Source organism: Netta rufina (genome assembly GCF_964035555.1).
Source record: "Netta rufina genome assembly, chromosome: 18".
Taxonomy (NCBI): Eukaryota; Metazoa; Chordata; class Aves; order Anseriformes; family Anatidae; genus Netta; species Netta rufina.
The window spans coordinates 4,612,646-4,630,695 of NC_140142.1; the positions used below are offsets into that span (position 1 = coordinate 4,612,646).

The 18,050-nt window shown below is 52.0% G+C and overlaps 1 protein-coding gene across 1 annotated transcript; it reads left to right on the forward strand.

The window, feature by feature from the left end:
- Positions 1-2,572: 2,572 nt before the first annotated feature.
- Positions 2,573-12,563, forward strand: LOC311216296 (olfactory receptor 14J1-like; the record flags this gene model as incomplete). The annotated part of the gene is made up of 2 exons (XM_084297842.1): positions 2,573-3,466; positions 12,537-12,563. 2 exons carry the CDS (start codon positions 2,573-2,575, stop codon positions 12,561-12,563), a joined length of 921 nt encoding a protein of 306 aa, XP_084153968.1.
- Between the last annotated feature and the right edge of the window lie 5,487 nt (positions 12,564-18,050).

Consider the following 18,050-nt stretch of genomic DNA (forward strand, 5'->3'; position numbering starts at 1 on the left):
ATAAAATAAAATAAAATAAAATAAAAGTTGAAATGACCATTTGGAATCTGAGAAATTCAGCTTGAATTGCAGTAGACACCTGGACAGCCATGGTTCTCTTGGGTCTTCTGTGGCAAACTCAGGATGAAAACTAAAGAAAATATATCTTTATTGGCTGTAGCTGTACCCATGAGCTTGGCCTCTTTTGGGAAATTGCCCCTTCCAGCCACACAAACCTAAATTGAGTAAAGTGAAAAGAGCTGCCCAGTCAATGGAGTAGGGCAAAGTCCTACGTCCTGTGCTATAGGTGCAGAAGGCAAAAAGAATTGCATTGTGCCTGACACTACTCTGGGACGTGTCACCCAGGTCAGGCAACTTTACCTTAGTGCTGACAAGTCCATCACTAAACCACGGTACCAAGCTCTACATCGACATCATGTCAGATGTTCACGTGTGCAGGCAGACAGTTCAGCCTTTGCGTGATTGTGCGCTCTCTGACAAGACAGCAGGATCAGGAGCTGCAGGAAAGTTTGGATAATACAGGAGTAACCAGCTGCATTGAATTGCAGCACAGAGTCACAGAATGGTAGGCGATGGAAGGCTGCCAGGTTGCACCTTTTCTGTGCTTCCTTCTCATGCATGCTCTCAGTTTCTCTGGAGCTGTGTCCTGAATGTTATGGGGTTGTGCAGGTCTAAATTAGAAGGGCCAGAGGAAGGTGATTAAAGGATTGGAGCATCTCAATCCCATCCAATTGGTTCCTAGCCTGAATCAAGAGGAGTGTGGACAACAGGTTGAGAGAGGTGATCCTCCCCCTTTACGCAGATCTGGTGAGGCCACACCTGGAATAGTGTGGGCAGTTTGGGGCTCCCCAGTACAGGAGGGGCATAGAATGTCTAGAGAGGGTCCAGCACAGAGCCAGGAAGGTGATTGAGGGATTTGAGCATCTGTCCTCTGAGGAAAGACTAAACACGCTGGGCCTGTTTAGCCCAGAGAAGAGGAGATTGAGAAGGGATCTTATCAACCTCTACAAATACCTGAGGGGACAATGTAAAGAGAATGGTGCCAAAATCTTCTTAGTGGTGGCCAGTGATAGGACCTGGCAGCCTTCCATCCCCTACCCTTCTGTGACTCTGTGCTGCAATTCCATTCAGCTGGTTACTTCTGTATTATCCAAACTTTCTTACAGCTCCCGATGCTGCGATCTTGTCAGAGACAGGACAATCACATGAAGGTGGAACTGTTTGCCTGCAGACAATAGCTGTTAACAGAATGGAGCATCAATGTAGGTGAACAAGGAGAAAATACAGGATTTTGCCTACATACACCTCTTGGCATTTACAAGGAGAAGAGCCCAGTCCTGCACCGGAGAAAGAGTAACCCCACACATCAGGGCAGGCTGGGACCCTACTGAGTGAGTAGTGGCCAGGAGGGGAGGAGCATGGCCACCAAGAAGATCTGAGTTATCAGACTCAGCTGAGATCTATAAGAGACCACCAACAGAAGGGACTGCAGCCAGCAGGGAAAGAGGTGCAGCTATGAGAGTCCTTAGGAAAGGCTGCTGTGGAAAGGATTAAGGGCTGTGACAAGACAGAGTCTCAGCAGGACCCAGGTCTTTGTGCCCATGGCTATGGCTGTTGTCTCTGCCACTGAGGCCTATGGAGAGACAGCTGATCGTTAAAGCACCAGGGCCTCATTGCCTCCTCGCCCCCACCAATGAACCAGGCAGGCGTCATACCATTCTCCTGCACTTGGCTGTGCACATCCCCATTTCCTACTGCTTCACAAAGAGCCCTGAGCAATTTGGGAAGAGAAAGGATCTCCTTCCTAGGGAACATGGGTCAAGGCCTGGCCCTTGTGCTTGGTGACACACATCCAGTTTTCCTACACCTCAGTGTCATCTTCACATTGCCTTTGTCTCCTTGTCCTCACTGCCTCCAGGGTTCTGCTCTAACGAGCTCCAAGGGAGGCTGTGTCAGTGCTGGCCCTCAGGGGGACACTGCAGGAAACTTGCCTCTGACTTGGACTTCTGGAGAGATGTCTTCAATTGTCTCTGAGTGCCTTAGGTTAGTGGGCTCAACAGCAAAGCCCCCAGAGGGGTGATTGCAGTGCCTTGGGCTGGTGCTGTGCTGCTGAGCTGGGCCGGGATCATGGGACAGAGAGAGCTCGTGGCAAGAGGGCCCTGGTGCAGAGAGACAGCTGTGCCCAGGAGCAGCTCCTCTGCACAGCACAGCAGGAAAGAGACACAGAGGCAGACACGGAGAGGAGAAAAGGAGAGAGGGGCTGAAGGCACTTGGCAGTGAGAGGATTCTGAGAGCTGCCTGCAGGAGAGTCCTGCACAGCCCTTGACAAGGTAAGTGCCTGGCTGCAGGGCCATGCAGCTGCAGGTCCTGGAAGGGTCTCCTGCTGGGTCTTGTTTCTGTGAGGGCAGTGGGAAATGCAGTAGGCTTTGAGAGTCTTTGAGGTTCTGCTGCAAAAAGAGGGGCTTAGGCTGGGGGTGTTCTTAGGCTTGTAATAGGTTTTAGTTTAAGTAGTCTGTTCTAACTTTGCTCTGCCTTCTCCTCTTCAACATACAGCCATTTTCTAGGTTAGAGAATGATGAACAGCAGCTCTGTGAGTGAGTTCCTCGTGCTGGCATTCACAGACACGCGCGAGCTACAGCTCCTGCACTTTGCGCTCTTCCTGGGCATCTACCTGGCTGCCCTCCTGGGCAACGGCCTCATCCTCAGCGCCGTAGCCTGCCACCACCGCCTCCACACCCCCATGTACTTCTTCCTCCTCAACCTTGCCCTCCTCGACCTGGGCTGCATCTCCACCACTCTGCCCAAAGCCATGGCCAATGCCCTCTGGGACACCAGAGACATCTCCTATCAAGGATGTGCTGCTCAAGTTCTCTTTTTTGTCTTCTTCTTTGGCTCAGAATTTTCCCTTCTCACTGTGATGGCCTACGACCGCTACGTTGCCATCTGCAAGCCCCTGCACTACGGGAGCCTCCTGGGCAGCAGAGCTTGTGCCCAGATGGCAGCAGCTGCCTGGGGCAGTGGCTTTCTCAATGCTGTCCTGCACACAGCCACTACATTTTCCCTGCCCCTCTGCCATGGAAATGCTGTGGACCAGTTCTTCTGTGAGATTCCCCAGATCCTCAAGCTCTCCTGCTCAGATGCCTACCTCAGGGAAGTTTGGGCACTTGTGTTTAGTTTTTCTTTAGCCTTTGGTTCTTTTGTTTTCATTGTGTTGTCTTATGTGGAGATCTTCAGGACAGTGCTGAGGATACCCTCTGAGCAGGGCAGGCACAAAGCCTTTTCCACGTGCCTCCCACACCTGGCCATGGTCTTCCTCTTTCTCAGCACTTCCATGTTTGCCTACCTGAAGCCTGCTTCCATCTCTTCCTCATCTCTGGACTTGGTGGTGTCACTTTTGTACTCAGTGGTACCTCCAGCAGTGAACACCCTCATCTACAGCATGAGGAATCAGGAGCTCCAGGTTGCAGTGAGGAAATTGTTTCTCTATGTGCTTCTTAAGCATCAGTGTTGTTAACATTACTGTGATTTGTATCATACCATTTTTATACTTAGTATTATTATCATATTGTAATAATAATAATAATCCTCTAAACGCTACAATTCTATTTGAGAAACTGACATAAGAGATTTTCATATCATTTTTTTATTATTATTTATTATTTTCATAACTTTTGATATTGCTTTAATTTATTTAGTAATTTTTTTACTTTGACTACATCTTCCATTCCACCTATTGAACTAGGCTTCCTCTGTAGGTATAGACAATAAAGAAGACAGAATAAATTCAATGGTCTCAGTATCCCTCTCTTCCCATCTTCTCTGGAGCTGGGGGAGCAGCCCCAGCATGCAGGAGGGGCTCAGGGCCAAGAGCCCAGCTGCCACATGCAGGAGCAGCCCATGGTGGCCCTCGGGGCTGCCCCTCACTGCCCGCTGGGCTCTGCCTCTCTGCAGTCTTTGGGTTGGGGCTGCTACTTCTCTGGAGCCATGGCCATGGCCAGCAGCATGATGTGGCCTTTTCCCTGCTGCTCTCTTTAGGTCTCCACATTTTTATCCTGTGCTCTTTTTTATGGATAAGCCATCAGATCTCATGTACTTTGGTGACAGTCTTGTTGTCCCTGCAGTGGCATCCCTGTGGCTGCAGGCAGCAGCAGGCACTGTGCAGCCCCGAGTCACATCTGTCTCCCTGCTAGCACCACAGTAATAAAAGGGTCTTGCTCAGGGCAAACCCAGAAGTCTGGACACCTCTTTCAAATGTGCTATTGGAAATAGAGCTAAGAGGTTGCTCCCTGCTCTTCTGTTTTCTGGGGATCTTCATGGAATGCAGGACTCAGGATGAAAGTCCCAGGGTGGTTTGTGGGGAAACAAGGGCAGCACTAAGAGCTCCCTTTATGGGGGCACTTGCCCAAGCAGATGACAACTGGTGTTGGACTCATCAGCATGAGACTGCACCCCCTGCAGTGGGGCTGATGGCCGAAGCCAGCCTGGAGAGCTTCCAGGAGATGTCAGAGGATCTCCAGGGACAGGGTGCTCAGTGGGTAGTGATTAGAACCTCATAAAATGACTGTGCAAGGTCGTTTCAGGTAACAAACAAGGTGAATCTGAGGAGTGCATGGGCAGCTCAGACTGCTCAGGCTGGGCCAGCTGTCACTGCAGGTTCCCCTCCCAGCCTCTTGCCCACCTGCAGCCAACTAACTCCTGGGGTAGAGTGAGAAGCAGAGAAGGCCTTGACGCTGTGCCAGCACTGCTCAGGGACAGAGACTACAGCCATGGGTGACCAACACTGCTCTGGTCACGTATCAGAAACACAGCACCACAGGGGGTGGTCTGCAGACAGTAACTTTGTCCAAGCCAGAACCAGTGCAGTGCCCCTGATGGACAAGAAGGCTCCCTCTAAGCTTGGGAAGGAGCCAGGAAGGTGATAATAAGCACCAGGACAATTGAGGAAGCCCAAAGGCCCTTCTGAAGGGTCACCGAGTGCCACCTGAGAGGCAGTGCTGGGCAGTGGGGAGGGTCAGGAGAAAGGCTTGGGTGAAGGATGTGAGAAACAAGGAAATGTCACTGCCATTGCCCCAGGGCTGCAACAGATCTCTCGCAAGGCTCATTGATGGGGATTTGTGAGCCCAGGGGCCAGAAATGAATGTAGCCTGCAGAGCATGAGCCTGTCCGAGGTGGACTGAGCAGAGCTGAAGTGCTCAATCTGGTGTGAGCAGGCAGGGGAGAACTCTGCAGCCCCACAGCACACAAAAGCCCCATCAAAGGAGCCTGGCGAGTGATTCCTTGCAGCCCTGGGGCAATGGCAGTGACCCCCTGAGCTGGGTCTGCCTCCCAGCCTGCCCAGCACAGCCCTGCAGAGTGCCCCTGTGCCCCGGGCACCACAGCCCCCTCGCTCTGCAGAGGAGCACCACCAGCTGGGGCTGGGGCTGGGGCTGGGGCTAGGGTTGGTGCTGGGCGGGTGCTTCCCCTGAGTGTCTTCTAGGCCAGCTTCAGGCTCATGGCTTCTGGATACAAACAAGTTCTTCACTGTGCCCAAGGAGCTGAGAGACCACCAACAGGCATGGGGCTGGAACATTGCCTGCAAGGTCCCTCCTGCCCTAGCACCTCACAGGACTGGCACAGGACTGGCTTCTGAGTGTCAGAGAGGCTGGGAGCCCAGCAGGCTTGAAGGATGAAAACCAGCTCACTTCTACCTGGGCAGGCCCTGGCCCAAAAAGGGGGTGTTTTGTAGGTCTGGTATTATGATGGCAGAGGTGCATCAGAAGCTGTCAGCCTAGTAGGAAGCTAATGGCTGTTAAGTGGCTGGGAGTTGACTTCTTTCTGAAGTAGCCGACAGCTCAACCCTTGACTCCTGGCTGGGATCTGTGCCTTTAGGCTCACATCTGCCGGTCTTCATGACAGGCCGGCAGATGCACCAGCTCTGCACACAGATTGTGAAATCCCCTCTTTCTAAGTACCTGGTAGGCCCCATAGAGGAATAGGTCTTGAATAGGTGTTGTCTTGTCAGAGGTATCTGTTTTTGCCTAAACTCATCCTTCAGGCCTGCTTCTGTGGTGTTGCAGAACTGCTGGGCACATTGTGCAGAGTGCTCCTACAGATGTTTCTCTCCTTCTCCATGCTGGTTCTCCAAACTTCCCCTAAGAAGATGACTGATATGGGGAAGTCAGGAGAAGCCTGGCCAACAGAGATGTGAGATTTGTGGGAGGGCAAAGGAGCGTGGACAGCAGAAGCTAATGATTTTGCAGAGGTAAGAATGTTCAGGTAATGTTGATCCTACCATAAAGCAGACTTAAAGCAGTCATGTGAGGCCCTTGCCCTATTTTAACCTGTAACGTTAATCCACAGAGCTAAATGCTACTCCACACCCTGACAGGAATCCACTGCTCTAATATTTGACCACAAGATCCTTTGAAACCAAAACTACTCCACAGCCCCATTACATCACCCTTACTCTCTTCTTCACCCTGATCCCTGCCCTTAATGCTATGATTAACACACTCTATTTAGCCCTAGATTTTTTGCAGACCTAAACAAAATCCTAAACCAAAGAATTTGTACGTACCTTAAGCACAAACCTGACACCACAAGCCGAACACCAAACCCTTCCACTACGCATTTGATTCATCTCTGTCAGGGGAAGGTGAGCCCTAGTCCCTAATCTCATACATGAAAGCCTAACACCCAAAGTCACGGTTCCTTTGCATTAACTTCTTCACATCCAACCCTTTTCCTGACCCTACTCTTAAACACTTAAGGTGCTTGGCACTTATCCCAAGCACTTTAGGTGCTAGGCCCATGGGGCAGGATAGGAACCATGAGGTTGTTCTGCAGTCACATGGCATTCAAAGCTGAATGTGAGGGGCCATGGATCTGACCAGGTTGTGGGTCACAAGGAGGAGATAGATGGGAATGCTCTGAGAAGCTCAGCTCTGCCTCAGCATCTCCTGCCCCAGCACGAGGAATGTGACTGTGGCAGGGACTGTGAGGTCACTTCTGTCTCTGCACTTGATAGGGCAGCAGCAGGAGCGTGTCACAGAAAGGGACTGTGAGGTCATTTGTGTCTGTAGTTGGCAGGTTACCCTTGACATAGACCTGGGATCTGCACTTTTGGGCTGACGTCTGGCAGTGGCCCTGCTAGGCCAGCAGAAGGCACCTGCTTGGCATGCTGACTGGGGGATCCCCTCTGCCTCCAGAGCCAGGACGACCCAGGCAGAAAGAAGGCCCCAACATGGGTTGTCCTGTCCCTTCTGCTTGAGTCCATGACTGCACAGCAGCAGGCACAAGGCTTGGCTGTGTCTCCACAAGAAGCTGCAAGGCCAGCAGCAGGCCCCTGGCTTGGAAGCTGCTGCTGAGGTGACTTGTGTCTGGTTGGCTGAGAGGCCGCAAGGAGCCTGCTGGGTTGGGATGCCTACTTCAGGAGTGGTTTCTACCCTGATGGAGCCTGCTTTGGCAGTAGGAAAGAGCAGGAGAGAAAAACTTGCCACAAAGTGTGCCCTGGAAGGTTGGAACTGGCCACGAGGAGGAAGAAATGTCCCTCAAAGGGTCATGCTGTTGTCCCACAGATCACCCTCTGATCAGACCATGGCTTTCTGTTTCAAGGAACAGCTGGTGAGGATTGACGAGACATGGGTTAAAGGAAGCGATGAGAGCAAAGCGTTGAACAGAGATGTTTGTCTGCAGACTTCAAGGAAATAGGGCAATGTGTGGGACAGCATTGGAAAGCCTGCAGAGGAGAAGGCAGAGAGTGCTGGTAAAAGGGGAAGGTGCTAAGAACCTTGAGATATTTGTCTCCTTGGCTACAGCTTATGAGGAGAGATGTTATACTCCTTGCAATGAGACCTCATTGATTGTTTGCAACCCTGTGCAGCAGCTCAGAGGTGACATACCACTGTTCTTCGCTTGGCATCACCCTGCCCACCACATCCTACAGACCCCAGCAAGAGCCTTGAGCCAGATGTGGGGGTGCAGGATCTCCTGTTCCAGTGGCTGGGGCCAATCCTTGGCCCTTCTGCATCACCAAAACCAACCAAGACTTTTCTCAGCACAGTGCTTCGCCTGTCTGCAATCATGGCCTCCAATTATCTGCCCCAACAAGGCCCTGGGGAGGCTTTGTTAGTAACAACCCTCAGTGGGGCCCATTAATACTCCAAGTCACTTCAACTTGTCCTTCTGACTTCACTTTCTCTAGCAGTTGCATCATTCTCCTCTCAGTACCTGAGCTTCATAGACTCAGCACCAAAATACACCATGGAACTCATTAAAATGCAGAAACTCCTAACATCTCTTCCATAGTTGTCTTCAATGCCTTGTGCAGCTAATTGCAGAGCTTGCAAGATATAGCTAAGGAAGAAGATTTCAAAGAGCAACCAATAAAAAGATTTTTTTTATTTCAAAGGCTGAATTTTGCTGCATTTCAGTTTTGAGAATCATTCTCCTATTGCTATTCATTCAGGGTGACTTCTTTGGAGACCTTCATCGAGAGGAAGAGCAGAGTGTGCTGGTCTGACACCTCCACTGCCGGCAGTGGTCTTTGTCCCTGTAAGTTCAGCCCAGCCCAGCACATGAAACCCTTATAAGATAAGTCAGGGGTGCCTTCAGAAAATAAATAATAAACTTAAAATAAATAAAATAAAATAAAATAAAATAAAATAAAATAAAATAAAATAAAATAAAATAAAATAAAATAAAATAAAATAAAATAAAATAAAATAAAATAAAGATTTAAATGACCATTGGATCCTGAGAAGTTCAGCCTGACTCTCAGTAGACACCTGGACATCCATGGACTATCTTGGGTCATCTGTGGAAAACTCAGGGTGAAAAATAAAGAAAGTATATCATTATTGGCTGTAACTGTACCCATGAGCTTGGCCTCATTGCGGAAATTGTCCCCTTCCAGACATGGAAACCTGAATAAAGTGAAAAGAGCTGTCCAGTCAATAGAGTAGGGCAAAGTCCTACTTCGTGTGCTGTAGATGCAGAAGGTAAAAAGAATTGCATTGTGCCTGACACTACTCTGGGACGTGTCACCCAGGTCAGGCAACTTTACCTTAGTGCTGACAAGGCCATCACTATACCATGCTACAAAGCTCCACATCTACACCTTGGCTCTCCAGTCAATGACCCAGCTCATGGATGGCAATCAGGGAGTCTCGGTTAGCGTGACGCTGCCTCAGGTGCGCCACCATGGTAGCCATTGGCACCTGCTGTTCTTCAACCCTCAGCAAACCCACAACAGAAGGATTCTGTGGAAGGCCAAGCAAGGTAGACAACTGTTTCATGTCCTTTGTCTCCAAGGCACCTCTGCCAAAGCCTCACCTGTGGTGCCCTCTTGGAACTCTGAATTCCCTCTCCTGAAGCAGTCTATGCCGAGGATGCACATAGCCTCTGGGCCAGTCCCAATCGGGTGCTTTTGCCATTCCTTCCCAGTTAGATTCACTTCAGCCTCCAGTACTGTTATTTCTTGGGATCCCCCTGTCACTCCAGAAATACAGGTGGGTTCTACCTCTTTCTAGCTTGATGGCATTAGGGTACTCTGTGCACCGCTGTGCAGTAGTGCCTGATACATTTGTGGGTCTGATGCACCAGGCCATTAAATATACCCAGTCCAGTAAACCCGATGGTCCCTTTCTTCCCCGACTCCCCCTGTCTGGAAGCAAGCCCCCTCTAGTCCTGCTCATACTATTCATTACGGTGTCTGGTAGACGAACCACTGGAAACATGTCCCACCACAGCACAGTCAGCCCACAGTACAGGGGCAGGGCAATGACAGCCAAGAGACGCATTTGGCTGCAGGTGTTGTGGTAAAACTCAGGCTGAAATACTCAAGAGCAAGACACCTCAAACGGCTGAGCCAGAACCCATCTGCATATCCCAGTTTGGGAATCATCTCCTTCCATCAGGGCTATGAAAGCAAAAAATGTGAAATGCCCCGTCAGGTCAATGCACACAGTAAGGTAAACTCACAGGTATTGTGCTGGAGTCTGAGAAAGCAAAAAGCATTGTGTTGTGCCTCAGACTAATCAAGGAGACCTAATGCAGTTCGTCTCTGAGATAAAGCAAACACTCTAAGAATTGTGAAGGAGATGGAATCGTGGCCTAACATGAAGAAGAATGTACATCACTGGTGAAGGAACTGTCTTTCTATTCCATCACCAAACTGGATTAGACAAGCACCTCAACACCTAAAGGTCATATCTCCCATGACTCTGTCAATCCACGGGGCAGGGGAAGGGAGATGACAGTGAAGGAAGGTATTTGGGTGGGGAAGGTGGGGCCCAGCAGAGACAAGGAGTCAAGGCAGTGGGATGGGGAGGCCAGCAGAAGCAGCCCAAGGGGTGGTGCTGCTGGTGAGGACACGTTTGTGGCAGCAGCCGGAGTGGGCAGCAGCTGTGCGCAGGCGAGGGGAGGCCAGGAAGCGCATGGCAAGAGCGCTCCTGCCAGCAGAGCCAAGGCCGGGGCCGAGCCCAAGGACAGGGGGCTGTAAGGGCGATACTGAGCTCCCTGCCCCTGCAGCAGCCGCTCTGGCCCTCAGCAGATGTGATGGCCGGCTGCACGGGGAGGTGCTGGCGTGCATCAGAGAGCAGCAAGGAGGGCACTGGAGAGGGCCAGGACCAGGCGGGTGGCAGAGCCCCATGCAGGGGCTGGCTGGGGGTCCCCTCTACTGCAGCCAGCGCACGCAGCGTGGCAGGAGGAGGACAGGCTGGGCTCGTGGCCACCTTGCTGGGGAAGAGCCCTGATCTGGAGGACAAAGCTTTTCCTGCTCAGAAGGACAAGGAGCTCTGGCTTTGCCCCATGCTTTGTGTCTTCACCCTCTCCCTGTGCACCACAGAGCAGAGGCAGGCCCTGGGCCCTTCCTGACATCCCTGCAGGCCCTGGTGATATCAGTTCAGAAGGACATTTGGTTCTCTCCCTTTTAGAATAATAAAACCAAATTTGAAATACGTTGCTATGTTTAATTAGATGGAAGACTAGAAACTTTTTATGTCTGATGCTACCTTAGTCACTAACACCTTATCTGTAAGGCCATACAAAATTGTAACCCAGATTGGAGGAGAGGGATAAGATAATCTAGGGCTGGAGTATGTGTTTTTAAAGAATAGCTGAGGAACTTGTGGTATACATGCAGTGCTATAGGCTGGGAGGTGAGTGGTTGGAAAGCTGCCTGGCAGAGAAGGGCCTGGGAGTATTGGTTGATAGTCGGCTGAATATGAGCCAGCAGTGTGCCCAGGTGGCCAAGAAGGCCAACAGCATCCTGGCTTGTATAAGAAGCAGTGTGGCCAGCAGGGCTAGGGAAGTGATTGTCCCCCTGTACTCAGCTCTGGTGTGGCCACACCTCAAGTACTGTGTTCAGTTTTGGGCCCCTCAATACAGGAAAGACATCGAAAGACATCTCTACAAGAAGGACATCGAGGTGCTTGAGCGAGTCCAGAGAAGGGCGACGAAGCTGGTGAGGGGTCTGGAGAACAAGTCCTACGAGGAGCAGCTGAGGGAGCTGGGCTTGTTCAGCCTGGAGAAAAGGAGGCTCAGGGGCGACCTTTTTGCTCTCTACAGCAACCTCAAAGGAGGCTGTAGCAAGGTGGGGGTTGGTCTCTTCTCCCACGTGCCCAATGACTGGATGAGGTGGGAATGGGCTAAAGTTGTGCCAGCGGAGGTTTAGTTTGGATGTTAGGAAGAACTTCTCTTCCGAAAGGGTTGTTAGGCATTGGAATGGGCTGCCCGGGGAAGTGGTGGAGTCACCATCCCTGGACGGCTGCAAGGAATTACTTGCCAGGCTCCTTTGCTGGGGCTGCTGTGTGCCCTGGGGCTGCAGAGCTCTCCTCTGCCTGCTCACACCAGACTGAGCACTTGAGCTCTTGTCAGTCCACCTCAGGCATAACATGGTGCTCAGCGGTAAATATTGGGGTCATCTTTCCAAGTTAAGGTTACAGTTTCTCAGAGACTGGCAGTACAGTGGTCTGCTTGTGGGAATTGAAAAGTTACTAAATATTCCTCATGTTTGGGGTTGGAATATCTTTTTCTTTCATTTTTCTTTTCCTTTCCCTTACTTATGTGTCTATCTCTCTGAGTTTTTATGGTTTTGTTTTGTTTTGTTTTGTTTTGTTTTCCCCTTCTCCCTCTAGATGTATTTCCTCCTCTCCCTCTAGAGGAGGAGGAAGCAGGCAGCTCATACATGTGTAGTGTCTGCTTGGGGTGAGCAAGGAGGAGTCTGGCTATGGTGCCAGGAGATGGAGGTCTGTGAAGCTGCAGGAGCCCTGATCTCCTGCCTGGGAGATCCCCAGCACACAGTGCCTGTGCCCCGCAGGGCCAGCCCCAGTCCCCAGGCCAGCACAAGAGGCCTGGCCCAGCCACAGAGCAGCCTGCCCCGAGCAGGGGCCTGCACAAAGAGCTTTCCCCTTCTCATTTCTGCTTTTATACAGGCCCAGCAATGCTGCCCTGCTCTTCCCCAGGGCCATCCCTGCTCCCAGAGAGCCTTGCCCAGGGCAGTGTGTCCGTGCTGGCCAGGTCAGCCATTGCTGCTTCCTGCCCTGTGCTCCCCACAGAGCCCCAAGCTGGCGGTGCTGCTGTGAGAGCCAGGGGCTGTGGTGCCCTGGGACCCCCGGGGGTCTCCCCCCTGCCCATGCTGCTCAGGGTGGGCTGGAGACCTATGTCCATGGGGATCTCTGCTGCTGAGCCCCTTTCCATCTGCCCTGATGGCTCAGCAGCACAGGGCAGTGCTGGGCAGGGCCATGGAGTGTCTCTAAGGGCACAAAGGGCAGGCGAGTGCTGCACCAGACCTGGTCCATGAGGCCTCAAGAAGGTTATCCTCAATTATTCTACACTCTTAGAGGTCTCTGTCCGCTGGCTCTTCAGCACCACTCCTGGCATGGCAGAGCTGTCCTTACCCCATGGACTCCTCATATTCCCTTTTTTCTTTACGAAACTCTTCTTTGGATGGCCATTAATTTTATGGGATTCTAATCCCTACCAACTCAGCGTTGCATGTTCTCCCTGCAGATCCCCTGACATCTCCTGGCAGCTCCAGATTCCTCTCCAGGCTGACAGTGGCCATGAGCCCCACTGCAGGGGGGCAGTGACATGCAGATGAGTCCAAGACCAGTTGTTGTCAGGTGCTGCCATAAAGCTCTTGGTCAGGCCCTTGGTCCCTCACAGACTGCCCTTGGACTTTAAGTCTATGTCCTTCACTCCACAAAGTCCCAAATAGAACCCCATTTGTTGCTGTGGTGCTAGCCGGGAGGCAGCTGTGACCCAGGGCTGCACAGTGCCTGCTGCTGCCTGCAGGGACAGGGATGCCACTGTAGAGACAACAGGACTGTCACCAAGGTACATGAGATATCAGGGCTTACCCAGAAAAACAAAAAAAGAAGCACAATGTGGAAGCAAAAAGAGAGCAGCAGTGAAAAGGCCAGGTCCTGCTGCTGGCCATGGCCATGGCTCCAGGGAAGCAGCAGCCCTGACCCGAAGGCAGCAGAGAGGCAGAGCCCAGCGGGCAGTGAGGGGCAGCCCCAAGAACCACCAGGGCTGCTCCTGCATGTGGCAGCTGGGCTGTTGGTCCTGAGCCCCTCCTGCGTGCTGGGGCTGCTCCCCCAGCTCCTGAGGAGATGGCAAGAGAGATGGCAGCTGAGACCAATCAGGTTCTAACAGCTTCTTAATTGTCTTTATCTAGAAGGCAGGCATGGTTCTACAGGTACATGAGATATTTTTGTGAAAAAAAAAATAAAAATAATTAAAAGATTTGAAAATAAAGATACCATTATAAAATGAAAATCTAATAATGCAGTATAATATATTACAAAAGAAGTATAGCAAAAGAATATTCTAACAATTTTTTAGAAAAACAGTGAGTCCTGGCTGGATTGGGGGCTTCAATATTACTGACGAAGGAACATGTATCCAAAGAGTTTCCACAAGGCATCCTTGAGCTGCTGGTTCCTCATGCTGTAGATGAGGGGGTTCAGTGCTGGAGGCAACACTGAGTACAATAATGACACCACCAGGTCCAAGGATGGCGAAGAGATGGAGAAGGGCTTCAAGTAGACAAATATGGCAGTACTGACAAAGAGGGAGACCACGGCCAGGTGAGGGAGGCACATGGAAAAGGCTTTGTGCCGGCCCTGCTCAGAGGGCATCCTCAGCACCACCCTGAAGATCTGCACATAGGACACCACAATGAAAACAAAACAACCAAATGTTAAAGAAAAACTAAAGAGAAGTACCCCGACTTCCCTGAGGTAGTAGTCTGAGCAGGAGAGCTTGAGGATGTGGGGGATTTCACAGAAGAACTGGTCCACAGCATTGCCTTGGCAGAGGGGCAGGGAAAATGTAGTGGCTGTGTGAAGGACAGCATTGAGAAAGCCACTGCCCCAGGCAGCTGCTGCCATCTGGGCACAAGCTCTGCTGCCCACGAGGCTCCCGTAGTGCAGGGGCTTGCAGATGGCAATGTAGCGGTCATAGGCCATGACGGTGAGAAGGTAATATTCTGCTCCAAACAATAAGACAAAAAAGAAGACCTGTGCAGCACATCCTTGATAGGAGATGGCCCTGGTGTCCCAGAAGGAATTGGCCATGGCTTTGGGCAGAGTGGTGGAGATGCAGCCCAGGTCGAGGAGGGTGAGGTTGAGGAGGAAGAAGTACATGGGGGTGTGGAGGCGGTGGTTGCAGGCTACGGCGCTGAGGATGAGGCCGTTGCCCAGGAGGGCAGCCAGGTAGATGCCCAGGAAGAGCGCGAAGTGCAGGAGCTGCAGCTCGTGCGTGTCTGCGAATGCCAGGAGAAGAAAATCTGTGATAGAGCTGATGTTGGGCATTTTCTGACATTGAAAACCGTTTTCTGTTAAAGAGGAAATTGCGGAAAAATGTTAAAACAAATTTCTCTGAGGAAAACCTATTGTATGTCATAGAGCACCCCCAAACAGAGCCTGTCTCTTTGCAGGAGAACCTTTCTGCATCTGTCTTGCTTGAGCCGTGGCTGGTGCTGGCTGAGAGGGGCACTGGGAACAGGGGCTGCTGTGGCTCCACAGGAGTTCTTCCTGCTGTGCAGCTGGAGGGAGGCAGAAACACGGCAGAAAATTACATTCCGTCCACTGTTCAGATCCATGAGATCTGCAGTGTTGTTGCAAAAAACTCATCTTAATACAGAGGCAGAGCTGCAGGGATTTTGTTTCCTTTGTTTTGTTCCTATTATCCCAGTAACACTTGGCAGAGGTATTGGATGGTTGAGCTCCCTGACATTTCCTGTGCACTTCCAGAGAAACCCTGTGGGTGCCAGGAGGCAAAGGGGCTGTCCCTTGGTGAAGACTGAGCAGAGCAGCTCTGTTGATCAGACCAGTTCTCAGCAGTCAATTGTCACCCCTCTGAGCTGCAGGACAATTGCTCTCAGGTGTTTCCCTGAGTAAAAAATGTAGATGGCTGCTAATCGAGGAGGACGAAATCAAGACAGAATTTGAGAGCTTCTCGTACGGGCTCTGCCTGTACTGCTGGCCATGCCTGTCCCTCAGCCCATGGGCTGCAGGGGGAGAGGAGGCCAGGGTGGGGCTGCTCCAGGGGAAGGTGTCTGCACTGCAGGGCATGGCCGTGAGGTGCCCGAATCCCCCCTGCTACTGCGTTTCTGCCAACAACTCTTTCTGGCTGCCTGCCCCTCTGTGCTGCCTGCAGCTGTCCCTGCCGGGAGCTGCTTCTCTGTGCCCTCCTCTTCTTTCCCCCTGCCCGTGCTCACAGACCCCATCCCACACGGCTGTGCTCAGCGCTGTCCTGCTGCACCCGGCCACCAACAGGGCCCTGCCAAGGGGCACCTCCATGGCTGCAGGAGCTACGGGGCAGCTGACAGAGAGCCCGGCATGGCCAGCCAGGGCAGAGTGTTCTGGGCTGACCAGGGGCATCTGCCTTAGGGCACTCCAGGGGGCTTCAGCCAGGCTTCCTCCCCTCGCAGGGCAACCCAGCAGGACTCTCAAAGGCTACTGCATTGCCCACTGCCCTCCCAGAAACAAAACCCATCAGGAGACCCTTCCAGGACCTGCAGCTGCATGGCCCTTCAGCCAGACCCATACCTTGTCAAGGGCTGTGCACATTTCTCCAGCAGGCAGCTCTCAGCATCCTCCCACTGCCAACTGCCTCCAAGCCCTCTCTCCTTCTCTCCTCTCTGTGTGCCTCTCTCCTCTCTGTCTCCTCTCTCTGTGTTGTGGTCAGAGCCCCCAGCCCTGCTGCGCTGTGCAGAGGAGCTGCTCCTGGGCACAGCTGTCTCTCTGCACCACGGCCCTCTTGCCACGAGCTCTCTCTTTCCCACGGGCCTGGCCCAGCTCAGCAGCACAGCACTAGCCCAAGGCACTGCAATCACCCCTCTGCGGGCTTTGCTGATGAGCCCACGAACCTCAGGCACTCAGAGACAATTGAAGACAGCTCTCCAGAAGTCCAGGTCAGAGGCAAGTTTCCTGCCCCCCCACCGAGGGCCAGCACTGACACAGCCTCCCTTGGAGCTCATTAGAGCAGAACACAGGAGGCAGTGAGGACATGGAGACAAAGGCAATGTGAAGGTGACACTGATGTGTGGACAAGTTGGATGTGTGTCACCAAGCACAAGGGTCAGGCCTTGACCTCCAGCCCCTTGGAAGGGAGATCCTTAGCAGTCACACCTTGCTCAGGGTTCTTTGTGGGGCAGTAGGAGATGGGGATGTGCATTGCCAAGTGCAGGAGAATGGCACGACCCCTGCCTGGGTCATGGGTGCATGCACAGAGACAATGAGGACCTTGTGCTCATTATCAAGATGTCTCTTCACAGGCCTCAGTGGCAGTGAGTTTCAGTCAGGCCTCAGTGTTGGGACTTTCAGCCTTGGTAGAACCCTTGCTCTTCTCTACACCAGGCTGTCCTAGGGACTCCCAGACCTTCACCTCTTTACCAGCTAGTTGTAGGCACTTGTCCGTGTGGTGTCACACCGGGTCTGAGCTGAGTATGGTAACTCAGATCTTCTTGGTGGCCATGCTCCTCATAAGGCAGCTCTGTAGGAAGCTGGCCTGGTTCCTGGTGAGCAGGCACCACTGCTTGTATGCGCCGCACTGATGTTTCATTCTCTCAGCTGTTAATGTCTGTACACAAATGGTTCAACCTTTCTGTGATTGTGTTGTCTCTGACAAGACAACAGCAGCAGGAGTTGCAGGAAAGTTTGGATAACACAGGAGTAACCAGTTGAATGCAATTGCAGCACAGTGTCACAGAAGCACAGGATGTGGAAGGTTGCCAGGTTCTACCTCTTCTGTGCTTCATTATCATGCAAGCTGTCAGTTTGTCTGGAGCTGTGTCCTGAATGTTACGGGGCTGTGCAGGTGAAAATTAGAAGGGACAAAGCCCAGCTGGAGCTCCATCTGTATATTTATGTCAAAGAAACAAAAACTATTTATATATTAACTCCAAATAAAGGAGGATTAAGGAGAATCATCATCCTTTATTGGACGTGGGGGGAAAGCTGGTGACAAGAAAGGACGTAAAGGCTGAGGTACTTAATTCCTTCTTTGCCTCAGTCCCCAGCAGCAAGACCAGCTTTTTCCCCTGGACATTTCTTCCTCCTCATGGCCAGTACCAAAGTTCCAGGGCACGCTTCATGGCAGTTTTTTTCTGCTGCTCTTTCCTACTGCCAAAGAAAGCTCCGTCAGGGTGGAAACCACTCCTGAAGTAGGCATCCCAACCCGTCAGCCTTCTTGCATCCAGTCAGCCAAGCAGACACAAGTCACCTCAGCAGCAGCTTCCAAGCCAGGGGCCTGCTGCTGGCCTTGCAGCTTCTTGGCTACACACAGCCAAGCCTTGTGCCTGCTGCTGTGCAGTCATGGACTCAAGCAGAAGGGACAGGACAACCCATGTTGGGGCCTTCTTTCTGCCTGGGTCGTCCTGGCTCTGGAGGCAGAGGGGATCCCCCAGTCAGCATGCCAAGCAGGTGCCTTCTGTTGGCCTAGCAGGGCCATTGACAGATGTCAGTCCTCACTTGGCTTTGAATGCCATGAGACCGCACGGCAACCTCATGGTTCCTGCCCTGCCTCAAGGGGCCAAGCACCTAAAGTTAGAGGGCTTGAAG